This window comes from Danaus plexippus, chromosome 23 (assembly GCF_018135715.1).
Source record: "Danaus plexippus chromosome 23, MEX_DaPlex, whole genome shotgun sequence".
Taxonomy (NCBI): Eukaryota; Metazoa; Arthropoda; class Insecta; order Lepidoptera; family Nymphalidae; genus Danaus; species Danaus plexippus.
In genome coordinates, this window is record NC_083551.1 from 5,725,118 (window position 1) to 5,745,322 (window position 20,205).

The 20,205-nt window shown below is 34.1% G+C and overlaps 1 protein-coding gene across 5 annotated transcripts in view; it reads right to left on the bottom strand.

The window, feature by feature from the left end:
* The window catches only part of LOC116774618 (dedicator of cytokinesis protein 1), a 34,249-nt gene extending 14,402 nt beyond the window's left edge, over positions 1-19,847 (bottom strand). For 3 of the 5 annotated variants that reach the window (XM_061524002.1, XM_061524001.1, XM_061523999.1), the window contains exons 1-18: positions 19,686-19,847; positions 12,020-12,191; positions 10,300-10,402; positions 9,528-9,673; positions 9,012-9,135; positions 8,654-8,881; positions 7,725-7,831; positions 6,889-7,017; positions 6,608-6,725; positions 6,180-6,386; positions 5,662-5,760; positions 5,127-5,303; positions 4,652-4,847; positions 4,118-4,266; positions 3,617-3,777; positions 2,829-3,006; positions 2,151-2,281; positions 1,617-1,791 (exon numbers count right to left, since the gene is read on the bottom strand). In XM_061524002.1, the coding sequence (XP_061379986.1) occupies positions 1,617-1,791; positions 2,151-2,281; positions 2,829-3,006; positions 3,617-3,777; positions 4,118-4,266; positions 4,652-4,847; positions 5,127-5,303; positions 5,662-5,760; positions 6,180-6,386; positions 6,608-6,725; positions 6,889-7,017; positions 7,725-7,831; positions 8,654-8,881; positions 9,012-9,135; positions 9,528-9,673; positions 10,300-10,402; positions 12,020-12,191; positions 19,686-19,731 (2,646 nt within the window). In that variant the 5' untranslated portion in view covers positions 19,732-19,847. The remainder of the gene's footprint in view (positions 1-1,616; positions 1,792-2,150; positions 2,282-2,828; positions 3,007-3,616; positions 3,778-4,117; positions 4,267-4,651; positions 4,848-5,126; positions 5,304-5,661; positions 5,761-6,179; positions 6,387-6,607; positions 6,726-6,888; positions 7,018-7,724; positions 7,832-8,653; positions 8,882-9,011; positions 9,136-9,527; positions 9,674-10,299; positions 10,403-12,019; positions 12,192-19,685) is intronic. The other 2 variants (XM_061524003.1, XM_061524000.1) reach the window with 1 other exon arrangement.
* Between the last annotated feature and the right edge of the window lie 358 nt (positions 19,848-20,205).

Genomic DNA, 20,205 nt, shown 5'->3' on the forward strand with positions numbered 1-20,205 from the left:
AATGTACTATGACGCAAGTGCAAACTATCTAAAAATATTGATAAAGTATTTTAAAAAAACTTTACATTAATAGGACAATGGAAAATCAATCACAGAAAAATATACCTTAATTAATTTTTATATTCGTATAGATCGTAAGAATTAAATAAAAATATTAATATAAGATATAAAAAGAATTAATACGGTCATGTGACGCGAGCTACTGGAGCTGCCATAATAATCTCGGTTGTAATGCGACATGTAATAGACGAGCAAAATAAATGGATAGACGTAATAAAATTTTCACTTTAACCAACACTCAGTACAATAATTATTCCAAATATATAATAACCCAACTAAATCTAAATCCAAAGCAAAATTATTCCAATATCATTCAAGAATAATGACGCTTGTATATCAAAGTAGATTTGTTCACGACAATGCATACATTATAAGATTTAAAACTCGCGAGTATTCGTTTAAAAATCTAAATAAAACTGATATTATTCGGATTACTACGCGTATTTTATAATTTTTAAAAACTACATACTGCCGACGTTCCGGTCGCTTTGCAGCAACTGTTGTAGTTTCGTAGTGTCTTTGAAATAATAAATTCCGCGTAGCATCCGAGAAATATTAGTAATTTAAATCTACTTCAATATGTGTCGTGTGTGTGAGCCAGGCTCATGCTTAGCGTGTCTTACCTTGGACTGTCGCAGAGGACTCGTTAATAGTTTGGAGAGGATGTATGGCTTGGTCATCGTTACTTGACATTGTTACATATTTTTCGATACTTTGAGCAATAATTCAAGTAACTATTATCTATAACAAGTAAATAATATTCTATGTGCCTGAACACTTTGTATGGGCTCTATATTTTTTAATATAATTTTTCTTTTCCTGCTTTTAGTGTTACGTCACTTAACGTATATATAATATGTTTTAAGTCGGCACTGTTTGTTTATTACGACGGCTATGTCTGTCTGTCCGTGGCCAAGTTGAAACAGAAACAAATATAGAATAAAACAGACATAACTCCTCTACATTAACTCATGATTGTATGGAAATGCAAAAATAACTTTAGGTATTATAATTTTCCTATTTTAATCTAAATTTAATAAATGCAATTTATTTCATGTATGAAGTTGTATCTAGAGATATCTTATAATAATATGGAAATTAAGTTGTCTATCGTGCACGAGACGTCACTATTCGTTCCTATGTGTAGAATTCGAGTTTAAATTAAATAACTTACTATTCTTTTAAGTTTAATTTAATTTAATTACGTCATCCGAGCCATACAACCTTTCCAGTAACAATAGTGCATACATACCAACACTGCAGTGAACACGGACGGACAGTTAATACACGTGACATTCAGCACCATCTAGTGTCTAGTGTCTAGTGTCAAGTATCTAGTGTCAAGTGTCGAGTGTCATATCTTAGGTGTCCAGTCAGCACAAGCGTGTGTGTACTAATTTCTTAGCGACTTTAACAATTTAATTTGTATACCATGATGATTATCTCTCGTGAGCCGTTCCCAGCGAATGATCGGTTAAGAGTTACACGAAATGTCATGTGTTGTGTGTGTATGTGTGTGTGTGTTTGTGTGTGTGTAATATATTATGTGTTCTTACATCAGCAGGATTCCTCAATAGGGCCCTCAGGGTGCTGGCTAAGTGTGGTAGTAATTTGGCCCGGGGGCCCGCCGAGGCCCCCAGGGGGCCCCTAACTAACTCCAGCAGGGCGTGAAGACGTTGGTTCGAGAGACGCGACAGAGGGAGGGCCTCCAATGCCCAGACTAGATATTCGCTGAAAATAATTTCATCATATGTAAATAAAAATCGTCTGAATTGAAATGCGACCTGCATTGTCGGAAGTATTAATGAATAGTTGTGGACGGAACAAAAATACAAGTTCAGGAATCTTGAAAAATATATTAAGCTCGTGAAATGACTCCGGCTCGTGTGAAGTGTTCAGGCGGAGCTCCCCGCTGTCACCTTATCATTATCAGTGTTTGCGAACACGAAAACCAGTGAGCCAAATAAATAATCTTCACTGTGAGGTCTTAAAATGAACGTTCAAGCACTTTTATGAATACAAGCAGACAAATATTTTACTAAAGATATAAGAGCGAGTGAAGTCACAATAACGTATGTCCGTCTGTGTACCAGAGTTGCGTGTCGTCGTATATTTTGATCATGTGAGGTATGGCGTGCGGTAGGTACTTCAGCGCGGAGCCCTGACACGTGAGGGCGGAGTCCCCGCATCTCATGAGGCCAACGAGCGCCTCCAGCAGAGTCTGGGGACGTTAATATGACTTAATGTGTGTATCGAGCTCTTCCAACATCAACTATCGTAGCAAGCATTATGAAAGGATACAACTTCAATCGTCTAACAGACTTCTATGAGGATACATTTAAATACCAGTGACGTCAGATGAAGCTAATCATATAAATGCTGTTTTAGTCTCATACGAAAAAAATACAGCGTATGGATTGATAATATATGTAATGATAAGGACATTATCATTTGCTTGTACTATGTACATACATACTAGGTACCTCATATATACGAGGTTTAGACTCTATTAAATAGCTTTCATATATTTTTCTGTTAGTTGTAAAGGTAAATGTAATGAATCTAATCCATCAACGAGATCTAAGACCGTCAGTATTTTAACCGTGACGACGGGCGGACGAGACATCATCACATCCGAGAGAATACAGTAAAATATAGGGATAAGTAGCTTATAAGAATAATAAAATATGCGCAGTGATCCGAAAAACATTAGTTTCGTCTAATCCACCAATGTGTTCCAGAGTTCTGCGATATATCCAGACGAGGACCTGTAGCTGTGTGCAGTGTCCAGGTGAAGCGCCGGCCAACGCCGCCCTGAGCTGCCGAGACCTCACCAGCACTCGCGCCAGGCTCTCCAAACACTTCATACACTGCAGCAGTCGTTTGGACGCGCCCTCGCCTCGCTCCGCGGAACGAATCGCCCACACCATGATGGATATCAGCCGCCTGGGAGTAAGAATCTTTTGCTTATATAACTATCATCGGATAACAGCGAGTCGGCATTAGAAGCAGATTGACAGAGGAACGTTGAAAATTAATAATTTCCCAAATTAAGGTCATTTTTTTCACAACGACTCATAAATAATTACACACTGAAAAGATTTCCTTAAGTCATTCATACATACTATATCTATATATGTGTTTGTTTTGTCTATAGTATTGTGTATGAGAAATAAATACTGTGTATGTGTATATTGGTATACTAACAGTCCGTCAGCGCCATCTATTGTCTGTCACTTAATTTCTTATACAATACAACTGTCATTGTATTCTTGTGAATAATATAAGACGGAGTGTTGTTCTCATGTATAACTTATATTATTGTAAAGTTTCATCAAAAACCGTTCAGTATATTACAGGGCACCGTATTCACACCCCTACATATTTTAATATTCATAAAATTCATAGGACTGGTGTTCCGTAGTATATATTTGTTTCAGAACAGTGTCTTATCATATGACAAACATATTTGAAGCCTTGACTGGGCTCAATAACTACACGACATAGAAATCATATGCTTCAGTTCAACTAAATCCCATATGTTGGTAGTACTAACTCATAAGCCAGTGTGTCACAGAAGCTGGTGTCGATGTACACCTGCAGTACTGGCAGGAAGTGCTGGTACTTGTGATCCGCTACCAGGGATATGACCTGCAGGAGACAGTCCAGCACCAGCACCGAGTAGCTGTCTTCGGTGTAATCATCGTCTTCCTCCACCTGGAAATTCCATATATTGAGAACTAATTACACCAAATTCATACTTGCTCGGTGTTGTTAAATAATATGTCAAGTGTGAGAGCGGGTCATTTTGTTATATTAGTTCGTCGTTCAGTCTTTATTCTTAGCACAATACTTATAATAGTTTTATTGTATAATATATCATGGACATAGTGTTAGTTATACAGATACTTCCTAAAATTGATAATCATTTTGGACTGTTTGATTACAATAATAAAAGCTTTCACTTAATTAGAAATAAATCCTTAAATCGGTGATGTATAAAAAATACAGGGCGTTCAGATAAAGATGTTTTAAAGTCGTAGTTTTTCTGACCGACCTGTGTTAGTATACTGAATAATGCATCCAGTATATCTTGCAGGAACTTGACGAGCTCGTCGTTTGGCACTCGGAGTAGACTGGTGAGAGAACTCTTCAACGAACCGTCTGTCTGATGATTGCTCCACTTCAGCACGCCCAGGATCTCCTCTGAAAATTACATAATAGTTTTATTTCAAACCAAGCATGTCTTATTTTATGGGCCTCAACAAATTAGAAGCTTACTGAATCAGTAACAACTTAACCTTCTCTGTGAGACCGAAATTCATCTAAGGACGTTATCACTTATTACCTGCAACATCACTTAGCCAACAGAGGAAGAGTCATTACTTTAACAAAAGGAACTACTGAAGACATTTTTATTAGCTACAAAGTGTCTTAGAAATGTCACTGATACAGCAATCGTATTTAAAGACTAAGTAGTTGTAATAAGATGTAATACTCGCGATTGTTCCTTTAAACGGAACTAATATTTTCGGATTACTGCAGATAGCTACTTATTATTTTTAAAGAGCTTCATTTATCTAAGCTATACCTCTCTGTGTGAGTTTAGTGGAGCAGAGCTTGGTGGTTACAGAGAGCGTGTCTCTGTGTAAGAGTGAGAGCGGGCCCCGGGTGAGGCCTCGCTCGCAGCCCGCGGGCAGCTCGTCCCGCCTGGACGGCAGCCCGAGGCACACTGACGACGCCTCCGTATCCAGCTCCGAGGAGGAACATGTCCTCTTATGTTCTATCTGTGAAAATGGGGATGGATAAAAATAAATTATACACATACGTACTATTGCTTTACTTATACGAAGTCTGTCACTAAAAATATATAACATAGTTCTCATACATTTTTGAAGATCTAATATTAATGAGTCTCCTATATTGAGCTCTGGAATAAGCCACCACGGTTGGTGTAGAGTACTAAGATATAATTACATAATATGTCTTTATATTCACTGATTAAGTTTTAAAACATTTTGAAGATCTAATACTATTGAGTCTTCTGTACTGTGTGTATGTGTGACCTTGTACACGGCCAGGTTGTGCGTGGTGTCGGGGATGGTGGTTCCCTCTTTTTGCATGAGCCTGAGGAAGGCGAGGGCGAAGTGCTTCTCGGCGCGGTCCTTCGCCTCGTTGGAGCTGCGGTGACGGCACAGGAACACCATATGAGCCTCTTTGAACTCTTCTATGTTCAGACACACCTACATATAACACAGTTTGGTTTCAGTCATATGCTGTTGATAATATTTGTATAAACGTAATTTAAAAGTCTGTATTGTATGATTGTATGGAACATATATTTAAAACAATTTTCATAGTAATATAACTTCACGCGTTATAACTCGTTCGGCGAGCCTGGTATAGTAACTACTGGGAACAGTGAACTGCTTAATTACTGGACTTCCCTTTGGAAAATGCTCGTAATTATTGAATAATGTAATCTTTCCTGGCCTAAGTGTATCATACAAGTCTCACCGATACCATGCTAACCAGTGTAATGAGATCTAGGATGTTCGCGGACATTCATTTGTATATTAGTCAGTAACAGCGTCGTTGTACCTTGAACACTTCCTGCCAGCGGGGTCGGTCCTCGTGGTAGTAGACCACGGAGGTGTACTCGTCCACCAGCGGAGAGCCCGCGCCCACTGATATTACACCCTGGAAATAATCGACATTTAGGAATTAGAAACCAAACAATATACTGACGTTTATTGGCCTCATTAGAATACCAAGTAACAAAAATACAATAAAAAAAAAGTTACAAGTCAAAAGGATTTTCTCCCAAACACCTAAATCGTTGGTATAGTTGCCGGCACGTGACTTGGCAAGAAACGATAGATGTGTAATGCGAATTTAAGTTGTCATATTCTATGCTCGCTGAGAGTACACTTGCGAGCATTTAAATTGGACCACTTATTTGTTACTGTTCCGAGTTTTTGTTGATTATCATCAAAAGTGGCCAGTTTCTGTTGCACTAAGTGTACATGCGCAAAACTATCCCCACTACGCCAGAACCTTGACAAGCTACGTGATGGCAGCTATATGCGAGGGTACATTCTGTAACACGAGTGTAGTACCGGTAGCGTTTTTCCGTTCTTATCCACGACTCTGGCCACCAGTTCTATGTTCCTCTCGCTGGACTTGCCCCCCTTAGAGAATGACCCGCCACACAGAGTCACGTACAGGTCGTTGCGGGCGTCCCCTGGCAGGATCACTTCAGGGAAGCCCATCTTCCTAGCGAACACCGTGTTGCCTACCACCATGTGAGGTTTCTCGCGACGGACCTGGGATGATAGACTTAGATATTATAGGTGTATATGAATGTGCGTTTGTGTGTGTGTTTTTACGCTGCAGTGTGATTTTTCAACTAAACTAAAAAGTAAAACAAGTTTGTAACAAATTAAGTGAGTTTAAATCATTCCAGACGAACGTTACATTATTCCTGTGATGGGATTTATACCGTCTGTAATACATTCAAGTCATACAAAAGTACAGTGTGATTCACCTGTTGTAGATCTCCCTCCACCATCTGTAGGAACACCCACAGTCCTTGAGAGTGCTTCTGATCCTTCAGGTTCCCAATAACTTTCTTGAGAAGAGAATCCATGTTCTCCTTCTCACATCTGAAACATTTAAAGTAAGTAAATGAAATACGGAACGTTAATAGTTACCAACATAACTCTTCGCAAGCGATACTATGAATGTTAGTGAATGATTTCTTAGAGGACGGACGCTCAGTGTAAGGATGCTCCGTTCGATAGGTATTAATGCTCTGTCCACACTAACGCGTAAAACGGCAGCTGGATCTCCTTGTCGGAGTGGTCGTTGGCGAGGTGCTGTGTGATGTCCGCGCACGCGACTCCGCACGGCCGCCGCATGCCGCTCCCGGACACCGACGGAGATATCGAACTGCGTCTGTTATCACACATATCTCCATACATATAGTTTATAGAAAGTTCAATCATTTTATTTTCAGTTCCTATGTTATGTTCCTATATTATGTTAGCCTTTGAGTCACATATATATTTTTTTTAACCCCCGACGAAAAAACGACGGGATGTTATAAGTTTGACGTGTCTGTGTGTGTGTGTCCGTCTGAGGCAACGTAGCTCCTTAACGGATGATCCGATTTTAATGAGGTTTTTTTTTTTTGTTTGAAAGGTATATCCGTCAAGAGTCTTCTTAGCTATGTTTGGTAGAAATCGGTTCAGGTGTTCAAGGTCATCAGGTCGTTTGTTAGGTGTGATAGGAATGTTACACGCACAGTTTGCTCGCAAGCATATGTGGGACCTGACATTTGAAACACTAACCTTTTGTCATAATAATTACGTACTTTTTTTTGGGTCGGAGGTTTTATTAAATTTTAAATTTATATTATACATATAAGAACTTTTATAATCACAAAGTAAAACATCAAAATGATTTGCTAGTCTGGTAAAACGACTATTCTGTAGGACCCTGAGGATGCAGATTCGATTCCTGCTCGTGTCAAATAATTCATTTTATATTTTCTATTCGGACTATCAGCATATAGTGGGTTTTTGTCTAAAACAACTGTAGAAAGATGTAACAACTATTTTAAAGTAAAATTACGACTACTATCTGACATGAATACTTTATACCTTAATATAGAATACCTGTGATCAACGTTCTGCGGCTCCATGGACCCGATCCTGACCACGTGGCATACCAGGAAGAGACGCTCTTTCTTTATGTCGCTGCCCAGATCCTAAAACGAAATTATTACTCATATATAAATTATGCTCAGTGTATGGACATGTAGCTAGTGGAGGAAATAAACGATTTTGACTAACAATTATCAAAATAATCGATTAGTTTTGATAGATATTGATTAAGAGAGGACTGAAGTATGTTACCTACATAGTACACAAATTGTAACCGACTGTTAGCGCCATCTATGTCTGAGACACGACTTCATACAAATTTCAACTTTCATGACGTGGAAGCTTAAGAAACTAGAGGGAGTTTTGAATAAATCTCAATCGGCCCGATGTTATTTGTCTAAACTATATTGGAAAGTTTCATCGAAATCCGTTAAGTATATTCAAAGCGAGAGAGTAACGAACATCTATACGTCACGAACTATCGCATCCTTAATATTGACAGGAAGGAACCACATAGAAAAACATTTATATCTTAAGGTATCCTCTGTAGCTTGTTATCGTAAGCTTATTCAGCCTTTAACTCGTCGTGTTTTCTCTAGATTCTTCTTGTCAGTATAACTTTATCTGTTAACAGTGAGACGAAACCTCTTAGCATTCAATGGAGTCACCGTGCGGGTGCCGGGTCCATCGCGTTGCAGGGAGAGGAGCTCCAACAGTGCCTGGTACTTGCGACCCAGGTGTAGGTTTAAGGGGCTTCTATCTAACGCGCGTTAAACGCTCAGCTCCACCGTCCAAGCTCCTCTCTCTACACAACCAAATTGAAACGAACCTACTAGGGCTGCCTTCGACGCACGTTCTAAGAACGAATTGATATTAGTCCTGGACAGGCCCAAGCCCTGGAGTAGGTTTAATTTGTTCTTCCTCACCGTGAACACCACGTAAGGCGCGGTGAACAGTTCCTGTGCTGCCAGATGCCCCGGCGGCCACTTCAGGAGCACGTTTTCCGTCAGTTTATTGCCGGCGCCGTCGTGGAGCGCTAGAGATAACTCGGCGGCGTCTCTCAAACGGCACACGAAATTATTCACGTGAGCCACTATAGTATAGGAGCGGGCGGCGGTTATTTGACTAGAAGGACGACTCGTCGGGGTCGTTTCCTGGAAATAATGGAAGTTTAGTTTAAAATGCTCTTAGACTATGTATCTTTTTTGGGATGATTCATTATATATAAATCACGAATATTTTATCTTTGGATATAAATTCCGTGATAATTTCGGTAAACATTACCATGTTCTTATCTATCCTGGAGTTGGCCTCCTCGTGTAAGGCGTTCAGTTTGAAGGTAGACGTCGTTAACGGATCCACCAGCTGGCCGCTGATCGTTCTGACCGCCAACTCCATTCCTAAAGTCCTGAATGAAAATTTTAATTTTAAACTTCGTAAGTACCTCACATCACTGAACGTTCCTTTTGTGCGAGACAGGTTATACAAAATATCCACATATGTTACTAATCTGCCATCTCCTACAATGGTTCTAAATAACGTTACAAAAATTTTAAACAAAATTATATTTTGTTGTGAACTGTTAATAATGAATATTACAAGTGAATTAAAACGGTGTTTTTTTTTATTGGAACGGGATTTTTTTTTAGAAGAGAATGTAGCCCTTGTAAATATGTTTAAAACCTCCGAATAGTAGTGGATCAAAAATCATAAAAATAAGTAATAAAAGAGATAAATACGAAAATATTCTATAATATCAATGTATATCATTATATTAAAGCTTGTTTGGCTCCAACTCACCTATTCCCCTTGTCGATGGTGAAGACAGCCGTCCTCGCGACTCTTCGGAGCTGATCTACAGGCAGGGCTCCGGACGCGGCCTGAGCTCTTAACTCCAAAAGAGCCCTCATGCTAACTTCCATGAATTTGAAACGCTCGTCATTTGTCTGAAGGGTTAATATATAAATAAATGTCGGAATTCATCAGCGACTGTCGCGTATTGTGCTCTACATGCATATATTTTGGCGGGAAAATCGTATTTGAGTCCATTCCATGCATTTTTTCTACAATGGTTCACATTTCTTTTTATTCTCCAAAGTAAAAGCCCATCCTATTCGTTTAACAAGGACTGATGATGGAATTTCAAGCATATATAATAATTATAATCAAAGTTTTTACTTTTAAGGTGAATACGGTTTAAAAACTCATTTAGAAAGCAGGTTTTTTTTTTGTCGTCCCAGTTGTATCAGAAAACATTTTGTAAAACAAAAGAGAAATCGAAATTAATATAAATTTATGGTCTTTTAAATGAAGTGTAGTAGTTTGCATAAGGACCAGTTTTATAAAATAAGGGAAGAAAAAATCATTCTCGATAAGTTTCATTTTATTTTATTCCAGTTTAATTTCATCTCTCCGATAAATACATTTTTTTATGTACATATGTGTTTGCAAATCTCAAACTCACACCAAAATTATTAAACCAATTCTTGTAGAATTTCGTTAGTTCACAGCTTTACGTCTCCAATAACACATTACCCAGGACGCCTTACCGTCTCGAGTGAAGCCTGCTCACCGTATATAAAACCTTCCAATGTTGCAGCCATTCGCGTAACGTGACCGCTATGTCGTGGACAACCCCGCTGCCACCAGCTGAAGCTACCACTGTCTCTCCACATCTACAAGATGGGGAACTTACGATGAATAAAAAATATGACAGAATTTATAGACTAACTGCCCCAATAATACTTATATGTATATATAAAATTTAATTGCTTTTAAAATTATAACCATCTTAATGTGCCAAGAAAACAAAACAACAGTATGACAAATAACAAACTCGATACTAATAAATAAAGTAAATAAAGGTGTAACAAATAACAGAGAACGTGATTTAAGGTCATATTGTAAATGAAAATAAGCTTCTCGGATATTATGCGTATTTTATAGTTTATAATCCCAACGTTTCGGTACCTTTAAACAAAACATATCGTCTGCCCGTGATCACGGTCGCTGCAAAGTATCGAAACGTCGGGATTATGTAGTTTTTAAAAAATAATAAAATACGCTTAGTATTCCGAAAAATAAAGTTATCGATAAATATTTTTTGTCTATCGTTTAATGTAGTGGTTTTCACCAATAAATACACTCTCATTAAAATGCATAAACTAAAAATCCCAAAAATTCTTAGCAGCTGTTATCCCTACAAATCACAAACAACATAGAATAAAGAATATGATACTTACACGCTGGAAAAGCCTAATACTGTTATAAAACTAAAATTGATTTGTCTTATATATCATCTTTAATGAAGGGTTGAATGATTTACTTTATAAATACATGTGCTATGTAAATATAAGTTCAGAAATGTTCAGCATATAATGTGCACGACTGAGGTGCAAAGATTTCGTCGCAGACCTAATAAAGACTGTTTAGACTTAACCGACATTTTGAACAAGCTCCAAATTTCACTAGCTCTCTTTAAATGAAACATTAACTTAAAGATGATTTTTTACTAGAGAAATATACGGTACATACGCTAGAAAATTCTATGGAATAATAACCTGAAATCTTTCGGTTTTTAAAACATTAATAAATTATTTGAATGCATCCATAACATACAACGAGTGTTAATAAAAAACACAAGCAACACAACACTAATAACTATATATCAATTAGTTGTGTCGCCCGTCATGATTCATCGACGAAATTATCAAGGGGTCATTGTACTTTATATTATTATTGTTTTTTTGAATACTTTCGAATGAAATGCTATACAAAAATTATTGATACAAATTGAAATTTGTTTGAGAGTGTCCATATATGCGGGTTTTTGTAATATTTATACACAGACATACTTGCAGTCATATAGTAATGTTCTAAATATTAATGACCGTCGATGCGATGATAAATGAGGCCTATTTCAGTATCCCCATGCCCATGACTTAATTCAACTTGTCTCAAAACACATAATTTCTATTTAAATCATAGTTATTTGCAATAATCGTATTGAAGTTGGAAACAAATGTAAATTAAAAGCTTCATTAATATTAATATGAGTTAAAATCTTTAGTAAATAAATAGTAAAAGGCTGTTTAATTTTGTTTGTCTAAATAGGATCGTTACTATCCTATAATACGATGTCTAGGTACTTATCTTCAAATCCGATGGTATATAAAGTAAAATCCGAACGACTTATTCTTATTATGAACAGTCTTTATTCTTTAGGACGATGAGCCAGAAATTTTGTCTTTATTCAGGATGTTGGGCCAGAGTTCCCTAAGCTATACACTAACCTGTCAACGACACAGTCTCTTATGACGACATATTTCTTGGGGAAGGCTCCACTCTTGTTTCTCCTGAGACTGATGCCCCAGTACCAGTCTTTCGTTTCCCTCGTCAAGTGAACCAGCTCGCCCACCTCCAGCGGCAGGTGGACAGTTGATGGTGAATTGAAATTGTACAGCGCTGGAAATAAACTTACATTTGTATGGCAAGAAAGTTAAAACAGACTTTTATGAATAATATGTTCAAATTATTTTTAACAAATGCTGTTAAGGAAATTGAATCGTCTCTTTGTGACATCAAATTAATAAACTTTCAATATGAAAATAGAAAAGATTAGTACATCAGAACTGATTTATTTTAACTTTTGTAGTTCTGCCTATGTGTTTGCTATGGATAAACCCAGGAAGGTCTGAACATATTTTGATCAAAATTGTCATAAACAGTAACTTGGGATACTTTTTAAGTGAATGCAGAGTAGGAAGCTAACTCCTTCAATTAAAAGGTCTTCTTTCATTTTTTTTTAATCAAAAGGACATTGTCCTGAGGTAGTTCCATTGTAATCAAGTTAGGATCTGAGCGCAGGTATCCTGAGAAATCGGATGAGACTCTCAAAAGGGGCTTAATATGCAGGAAAGCCGAAAGCAACAACTAGTCATAATTGGATTTTTTTTCCTACTAATAACATAAGGATCTCTAACATTTAAATGAAAACGCATTCGTCAATCAATATTAACTTGCTTATTGTCTATTCTCATAAAAATTATAGCTGTAATTATTGTATTATACAAATATAATACAATTATGTATATTTTTTCCCGTTGTATCTAATATTTCATAGTAATCGTGTTTGCAGGAAGCGGTGATAAGAGTAAAACACGGTTTATAAAATAAACAATGCGACGCTTTGAACTTTAACTGAAGAAAATATAACAAATTTTTAACAATTTTAAAAAGTCTTAGTTTTTGTTAAAACCCAAAATAAATACAAAGCCAATATAAGAGTTAAAATTCAATCAAAATCTCAAGCGTCATTAAAATAATTTTTATCGAAAATATTATATATTTTCTTTAATACGTACGTAAAGATCAATTTTTATATATAATTACAATATTCTATTCAAACGAACGTGATCAAAATTTGCTCTTAATCCAATGAAGGCAAGTAGCGGTAAAACACACACCAAATAATTATAAAATATGGATACGATGTCCGTTACAACGTATTTAGTAACAGTAATACCAACATAATATAAATTATTCAATACAAAATACACTAGCTTTCACTGGCGACTTCGTCCGCATGGACTTTGAAATTATATTCAGGATGAAACTGTGTTAGTGATAAAATGATAGCTATAATACATACATGTCACTTTATTTAAAACTAGCTCTTGTCCGCTGTACCGTCCGCGTGAAATAAGAGTTGTTCTCAGATACTTAAAAACGACATACTCCCGAAGTTTCAGTTACTCTGCAGAAACCGTGATCACGGACAGACGAGATGTGAATTTCGTTCCATTCACATCTCGTTATTAAAATAATAAAATACGCGTAGTAATCCGAAAAATATTAGTCTCATTTAAATGTATACTCGCCAAAGTCTTAGACCTCATTCAGTACAGGATCCAATCATGAATTTTCGGTATATCGCAAGAAATAACAAAAAAAGTTCTCTAATTTCGTGTCCCAAAAAAATAATAGCCATTATAACTTGAACCAAGTTTTCGTAGAAATTGTGAATAACTAAGTTTTTATTATAAAGTTCTATGAAGTTTTAATGCGAAATGTATTGTTATTGGCTTGAATGAGGAAAGTTCACAGACCTACATATTACAAGATTATTACATTAAGTCATTATTTATCCTAAGTCTATTTAATATGTCTATCTTTTAAACATACCAGATAGTACTAACTTTTTATTTTAAACAAATTAACTCGTTATCCTTTTATTAAGTACTTAAACACGGTTTCCTATTCCTATTAAAAGATAATTATATACATATATATGTTTTTTGTTGGAAATAATATGATACAAAATATGTTTTGTCCATCTGTCTTTAAATTCGGGGTAGTCATTATAAGTGGTTGGCGATTTACAAAAATTTTCAGTATTTAGGCTAACCATAAATGTATTTAAATCAAAATTAATATTATTTCACCTTAAATAAATAAAAATTTAAAACTAAAGATCTATTACATCGCGCGGATATTTGATGAAAAACAGCATGAGATGAATAATACCAAAAAAAATGTAGGCGTGGTAATTAGTTTATTGAAGTCATGTTTGTTAGAACTATTTAAAATCGAGAATAAATAAAATATGAATGTATTTCTATCATTGAATATTATTTTGCTACCAAATATAAAGGTCGGTTGAACAATACAACAAATTGCTTCTCATCTTATCTGAGACTACTGAAATGAGCAGCTTTTAGACTTTCCTGGGTTAATTAAGATGTTACATTGAGAACACTTTCGATACACTGAGCAAACTTACTCAGAAGATATCAGTGGTATAATTTAGTTTAATACTGCTCTTATTTAATATTAATGGAGAAATTTCTTTCTCCATTCTTTTATAGAGAATAAATACGTATTATTATTGAAAGTAACAAACATGTCGATTAAATCTAAATAACCTTTTCATATAATTATATTGCTATCCATAATATAAAATTTATATTTATTGATATAAATGAAATAAATATTAATACAACCCTATGTTTTTCTACATAATTTTAAGCACATAAATGAATTGAAACCTAATGAAACAAATACGGTATTTTGGTAAACTTTAAAAGTTATTTTACGACAACAATTCGAAAGACGAATTTTAAAATATGTTGCATCCCATCCAATTCCCACAGGAACTTACCAAAAAGAATAAAAGCATCAAAACTCGCAGCAGATGTTCAAGAGCGTGGCCGTATATTAACAAACATAATTGATTTTCTCAACTGACTCAGTTTAATGACATCAAAACTATTTAACTGTGACAAAATTTTCGCCGTCAGATATACTTTTATTCTATGTACGACACACGATCGTGGCTTAGAGATGCTGTGGACTATGGATGTCTGTTACCTCTGACTGACGACGCAGCGGAACATAATGATGACATTAGTTATACAAGTATAATTGTATAATTTTATTTTAAATTATTTTTTTCTTCTTAATATTTCTGTTTATTAATTTTCTCTACATTTCGCTATCGTAATGTTTTTATTATAAAGGGAATTATCTTTGCGCACATTGGTCACAGGGTATAATATATGTAAGGTATACAGATATAACGACATCCAAATTACAATATGTATATATATAATTTGTGTAATAATAATAATAATTCTAATTTATACTTTGAAATTAAATCTGTAGAGCCACATACATATTTTTTGTCTCTTTTTGATGTATATAATAAAAAAAAAGCTTCTTCAAATAACAATTTATCCGTCTGTTTGTTCTGGCTTATCTCTTAAACAGCTCGATTTTCATGGCATTCCCACTGGTGGGTAATAATAAGTTACATATTTCTTTATTAAAATAATAGCTATTTTAGACGGGCGAAGTCACGGACACAGCTAGCAGAAGATGTTTTGAACATGTTATTATAAAGTATTTATATGATTAAATTAAATTATTAAATTTAACAAATAGTTTATGCCATGTCGGAGTATTATTGGACTTCCTCAGGTGGGGGAGTGATGTGACACACGGACGGTACGTGTGACAGAAACGACCTCACAGATGTATAAGGTCAATAAATTACATCAATTTATATATATGTGTATGTCTGTTACTCATTATATCGTAATAGGAATATTTTTGCGAAACGTAGTAGGTCCGATTTATTTTTATTAGACTATAATATTATTTTAAATTTTTATATATTATAAATCGGTTTAGGTATGAACGTTTGTCTTTCACACAATAACTACTAAACTAATTTTTGCAACCAATGTTACTCTACTTCGGTTTAAATATAAAAATCGATAGCAAATTATGAAATAAAATTTACTTAATTTCAAAATATACGATTATTATTAATTATAAATAATCACAAGCTTATGTAGGGTTTATATTTAAAATACATTAACAGAGGTTTGAGTGCATCCGACTGATAACATCTCTTATCAGCCACCCTTATCTTATCACTTATCAGCTTGATTTAAATTTTGGGTGCGATACACAATAAGTTACCAAGGGGACTAGTTCCTGGTAAATATTTAAAGTTTTTTGAGGTTTTTTTTTTGATAAAATCCTTGTAAAAACAAATCAAAATTATGAATTAAAGACATTAAAGTCTAAAGTATTTTATATACGATTAAATTAACAGTCCTATATTTTATATGTTTCTTAATTAACATTTATAATATTATTCAATTATAGAGCCATATTTTGTTCCATTAAGGAAACGTTAGAGGAAACTGTGTACCTTTTATGTATTGAAAACAAAGAGTGACGTTTATTGTGCCACAGATTAACACATAATAACATTTAATATAGCATCTGGGAATGTTTTGTGAACGTTTTGAAAGTATATAGTTTGTATGAACCAAAATCTTTATTATTATATTAACTATAGATTATGTTCTACGAAAGTTGTATTTTAAAATCGTCCAGGTTTAGAAGATAAGACGGAAGTCAAATACAAACATATTACAAGCAGTTTTTATTTGGGTAAAACAAATACGTGTTCAATAACTTGTATGTTTCAAATTACATATCGTATTGCGATGTTATTATCTCTCACATAAAAACGAATTATGATTTTAATAATTTAAGTATTATGTCGAAGGGAAGCCTACAGCATCTCAGTGGAGATGTGCGTCGGACGAAGCTTAGATAATGACGATGGGACGATAGCTTAAGACGTAACCTAAGAACCCAATAGGGGTCACAATAAAGACTGTTATGAGGATAATTTTGACAACGTGTATAAGGTATATATATAGCGTATTGTTTTGTTTGCGAATCCACCAGATGGCGGTTCCATCCCACGGGATTTGTAAGACTCGTGTCATTTAAAAGTATTTTATAACTAAGCAACAAATCGATTGAAAATATTTGTTACACTAACTAACATTTTTATTTTGGGCGCCGAAATGAAATTCAAGCAAATGATAATACTTTTTACACGCGAAGGTAATTCTTCATCAGACACGCCCAACAATATTTCTTAATTTATCTATTATATATAACAAAACACACAACTATGTATAATAATAATTTATATATGTATATATAGTCACTGTGATTATTCCTGTCTGTTTGTTCATGATAATATTTCAAAAAATATCCGTTAATTTGTAGAAATATGTATGTGTATTTTTTTTTTCATAGAATTATCGTCAAATTTTCTGGGCAACCAAATAACTGTGAATGGCATTCAACTAACATCAATAGCACAACAATTCTCCATAACAAATGCTTCGCCATGACATCCAACCATGCACAACGAGCCTGCCTTCACACGACCTCAACGAACACGAAATAATTACAATATTCGTTAAACATTTATCCAGTTTGCTAAAAACTATTCATACTAAGACATTTACAGCAAAAATATAATAATTTCATAGTAGGAAATAGTCATATATACATATATAATGAGACATAGATGACTAAATCCTGTGATAAAAGTTTATTCGTCTGAAACATGGAATAACATTGAATAAATTGAAAATGTAAATAAAATTAAAAATTATTATTATCTTGCTCTAAAGTTACACCCTAGCTGAATATTATTATCTTGCACCCTAGCTGAATATTATTATCTTGCTCTAAAGTTTAGACCGTTGAGAGGCATATGCATAATTTGATTAATAAGAGTCTGTTTTAAAAAGTCAATGAAAAAATCTTCAATTAAAAATTATATTATTGGATATGCTCTATTTTGAAGTCATAAAAAATGTAATATAGGACAAATAAAAATATCGTCTCTAGAATGTGGCGATACTTATAGAATTATTATTTTTAATACATCAAATGTACACACAGAATTATCAAAATCTTTTAGTACAGAATCAAATATCTTTCACTTGACCAATATATGATTACTTGTACATTACATAGCACATGATGTGTTTTGTACACAAAATTATGTATAAAACACAAAATTATACCAATTCTAAGAATAAACATTAAGTATTATAATCACTTGATTATAACAAAAAATATTGTATTAAAGATCTGATACACATATTGTGGTTAAAAAAGCGATATCACTATCTTGAACAGTTTACTAGAGCCCACATAAGTTTCCTGGCGAATAAAATTTAGAGTATTCTGAGAGAATAGTGAAGATCTACCCTGAAAGCTACTCTTAAATAATCAAGCCATCACTAGTGCTTATAACACTTTAAAAACACTCCAATTAATATCTCAAGAAAAGTCGAGTCTAAGTAACCAAGTAACCTAGAAGACTAATATTTTCAGATTTACTATGCGTTTATTTATTACTTTAACCACATACACCTGACATTTCAGTAATCGTGCAACATGCAAGATGCAACAAATTAATAACGCATAGTAAACCGCACACCTCGTCTGCCCGTGATCACGGTTGCTGCAAAGTAACCGAAACGTCGTGATTATGTAGTTTTTAAATAATAAAATCCGCGTAGTAAATCCGAATAAAACTAGTTTCATTTCATCAAACACATAGTAAATCTTGCAAAAGTCTTAGATCTTAAGTAGCCTAGTATTTCTTAAAGCAGGTTTTCACAACTAGCTTCTCTGCTTAAATACATTTTACATGCTAACCGACTAAACAATGACATAACTCAATGAATATAATCTGTCTGCATCGTAACCGGAGTTAAACTATGTTTTGTTCACTAAAACATGCTATTGAGGTTACCATTTTTTTTTTCCTGTTCGTATCTTCTTCCTACTTCTTATTAGTTGAAAATAAGTTTTCTACGTTCAGAAACATCTGATAGCCTGTTCTAACAAGACATTCCATATTGTGTTGTTACTCATATTCAATAATATTGATGTAAAAATATTAAAACATCAGCCACAGTACATTTATTAGGGATGAGTAATCATTTGAATTGATTTTTCACACCTATGTTACAGAAAAAAGTTATTATGTCTGAAATATTATCTATAAATGATAATTATTGTTATGTGAATGATAAGAAAAGTGTTATAAATAATATGTGTAACAAAATATATTGTTTATTTTAAAAGAAACTTATGATTTAAAATGTTAACTATTCTTAGATGATTCTTTCAGGAACTTGTAACAACTAGATAAGTTAATTGAAAAATTGATATAAATTAACCAACTTTATGATCTGCTTTTAATTATTATGTACATTTTATATATCTTTTATATTTTCTAAAACATATTTATTCTTAACATCAAGCAAAATTTCTAAACGTAAAATTTATCAAAATAATATTTTTTTAAATAAATCTTATGACATAAGATAATTTAATCTCGACTAAACGTCATCAAATAAAACTGACATCAACAAATAATTAAATAAATAAAGGAACATTTGGGAGTGGCCAGCATACTCTGGGATTTAAAATTAGGCATGTTATCAAATACATGAGAAACAAATGAGTGTTTATATTTGTCACCCTTTGCGGGGGGCAAATCGGATATGATTTGTTTATTATTTTTAATGGTTAGCGAAAAAAAATATATAGTTAACTCACCGACGGCATAGCAGTTTTCATTTTCGAGTTCTTGCCACACAGTCATATTTGTAAAACACTTAATTATTTATTTTTTAAACGACTGTAGAGCTCGTCATTTTTATCACGATCAAAACTTTGTCAAAACACGCTGTCTATGGTCGGGCGTAGAGATGAGCTGTGGCCTGTGACGGGTGGGAGAAGATTTAAAGTTACAATGCATTGTCTATGAATCCTAGTTGTTGAACATGTTTTACATGTTATGAAAAAACGTTGAAAAAAGAATAACTTCATATGAATACATAGATTTATTTAATTTGTTAACATTAGAAAAAATAAAAATAAAAAAACACAAATACCGTACAATGATACTAAAATAATCTAATAGATGGCACTAGAGTAATAACTTTTATGTTAAAACTTTAATAACGTTGTATGTTATAAAAAGCAGTAACAATTATTAAATATTTCCAATTTTTATATTTTTTATGTCACATAAGTATTAGTTATAGTCTGATGTAATTAATAAATCTTGGTGATT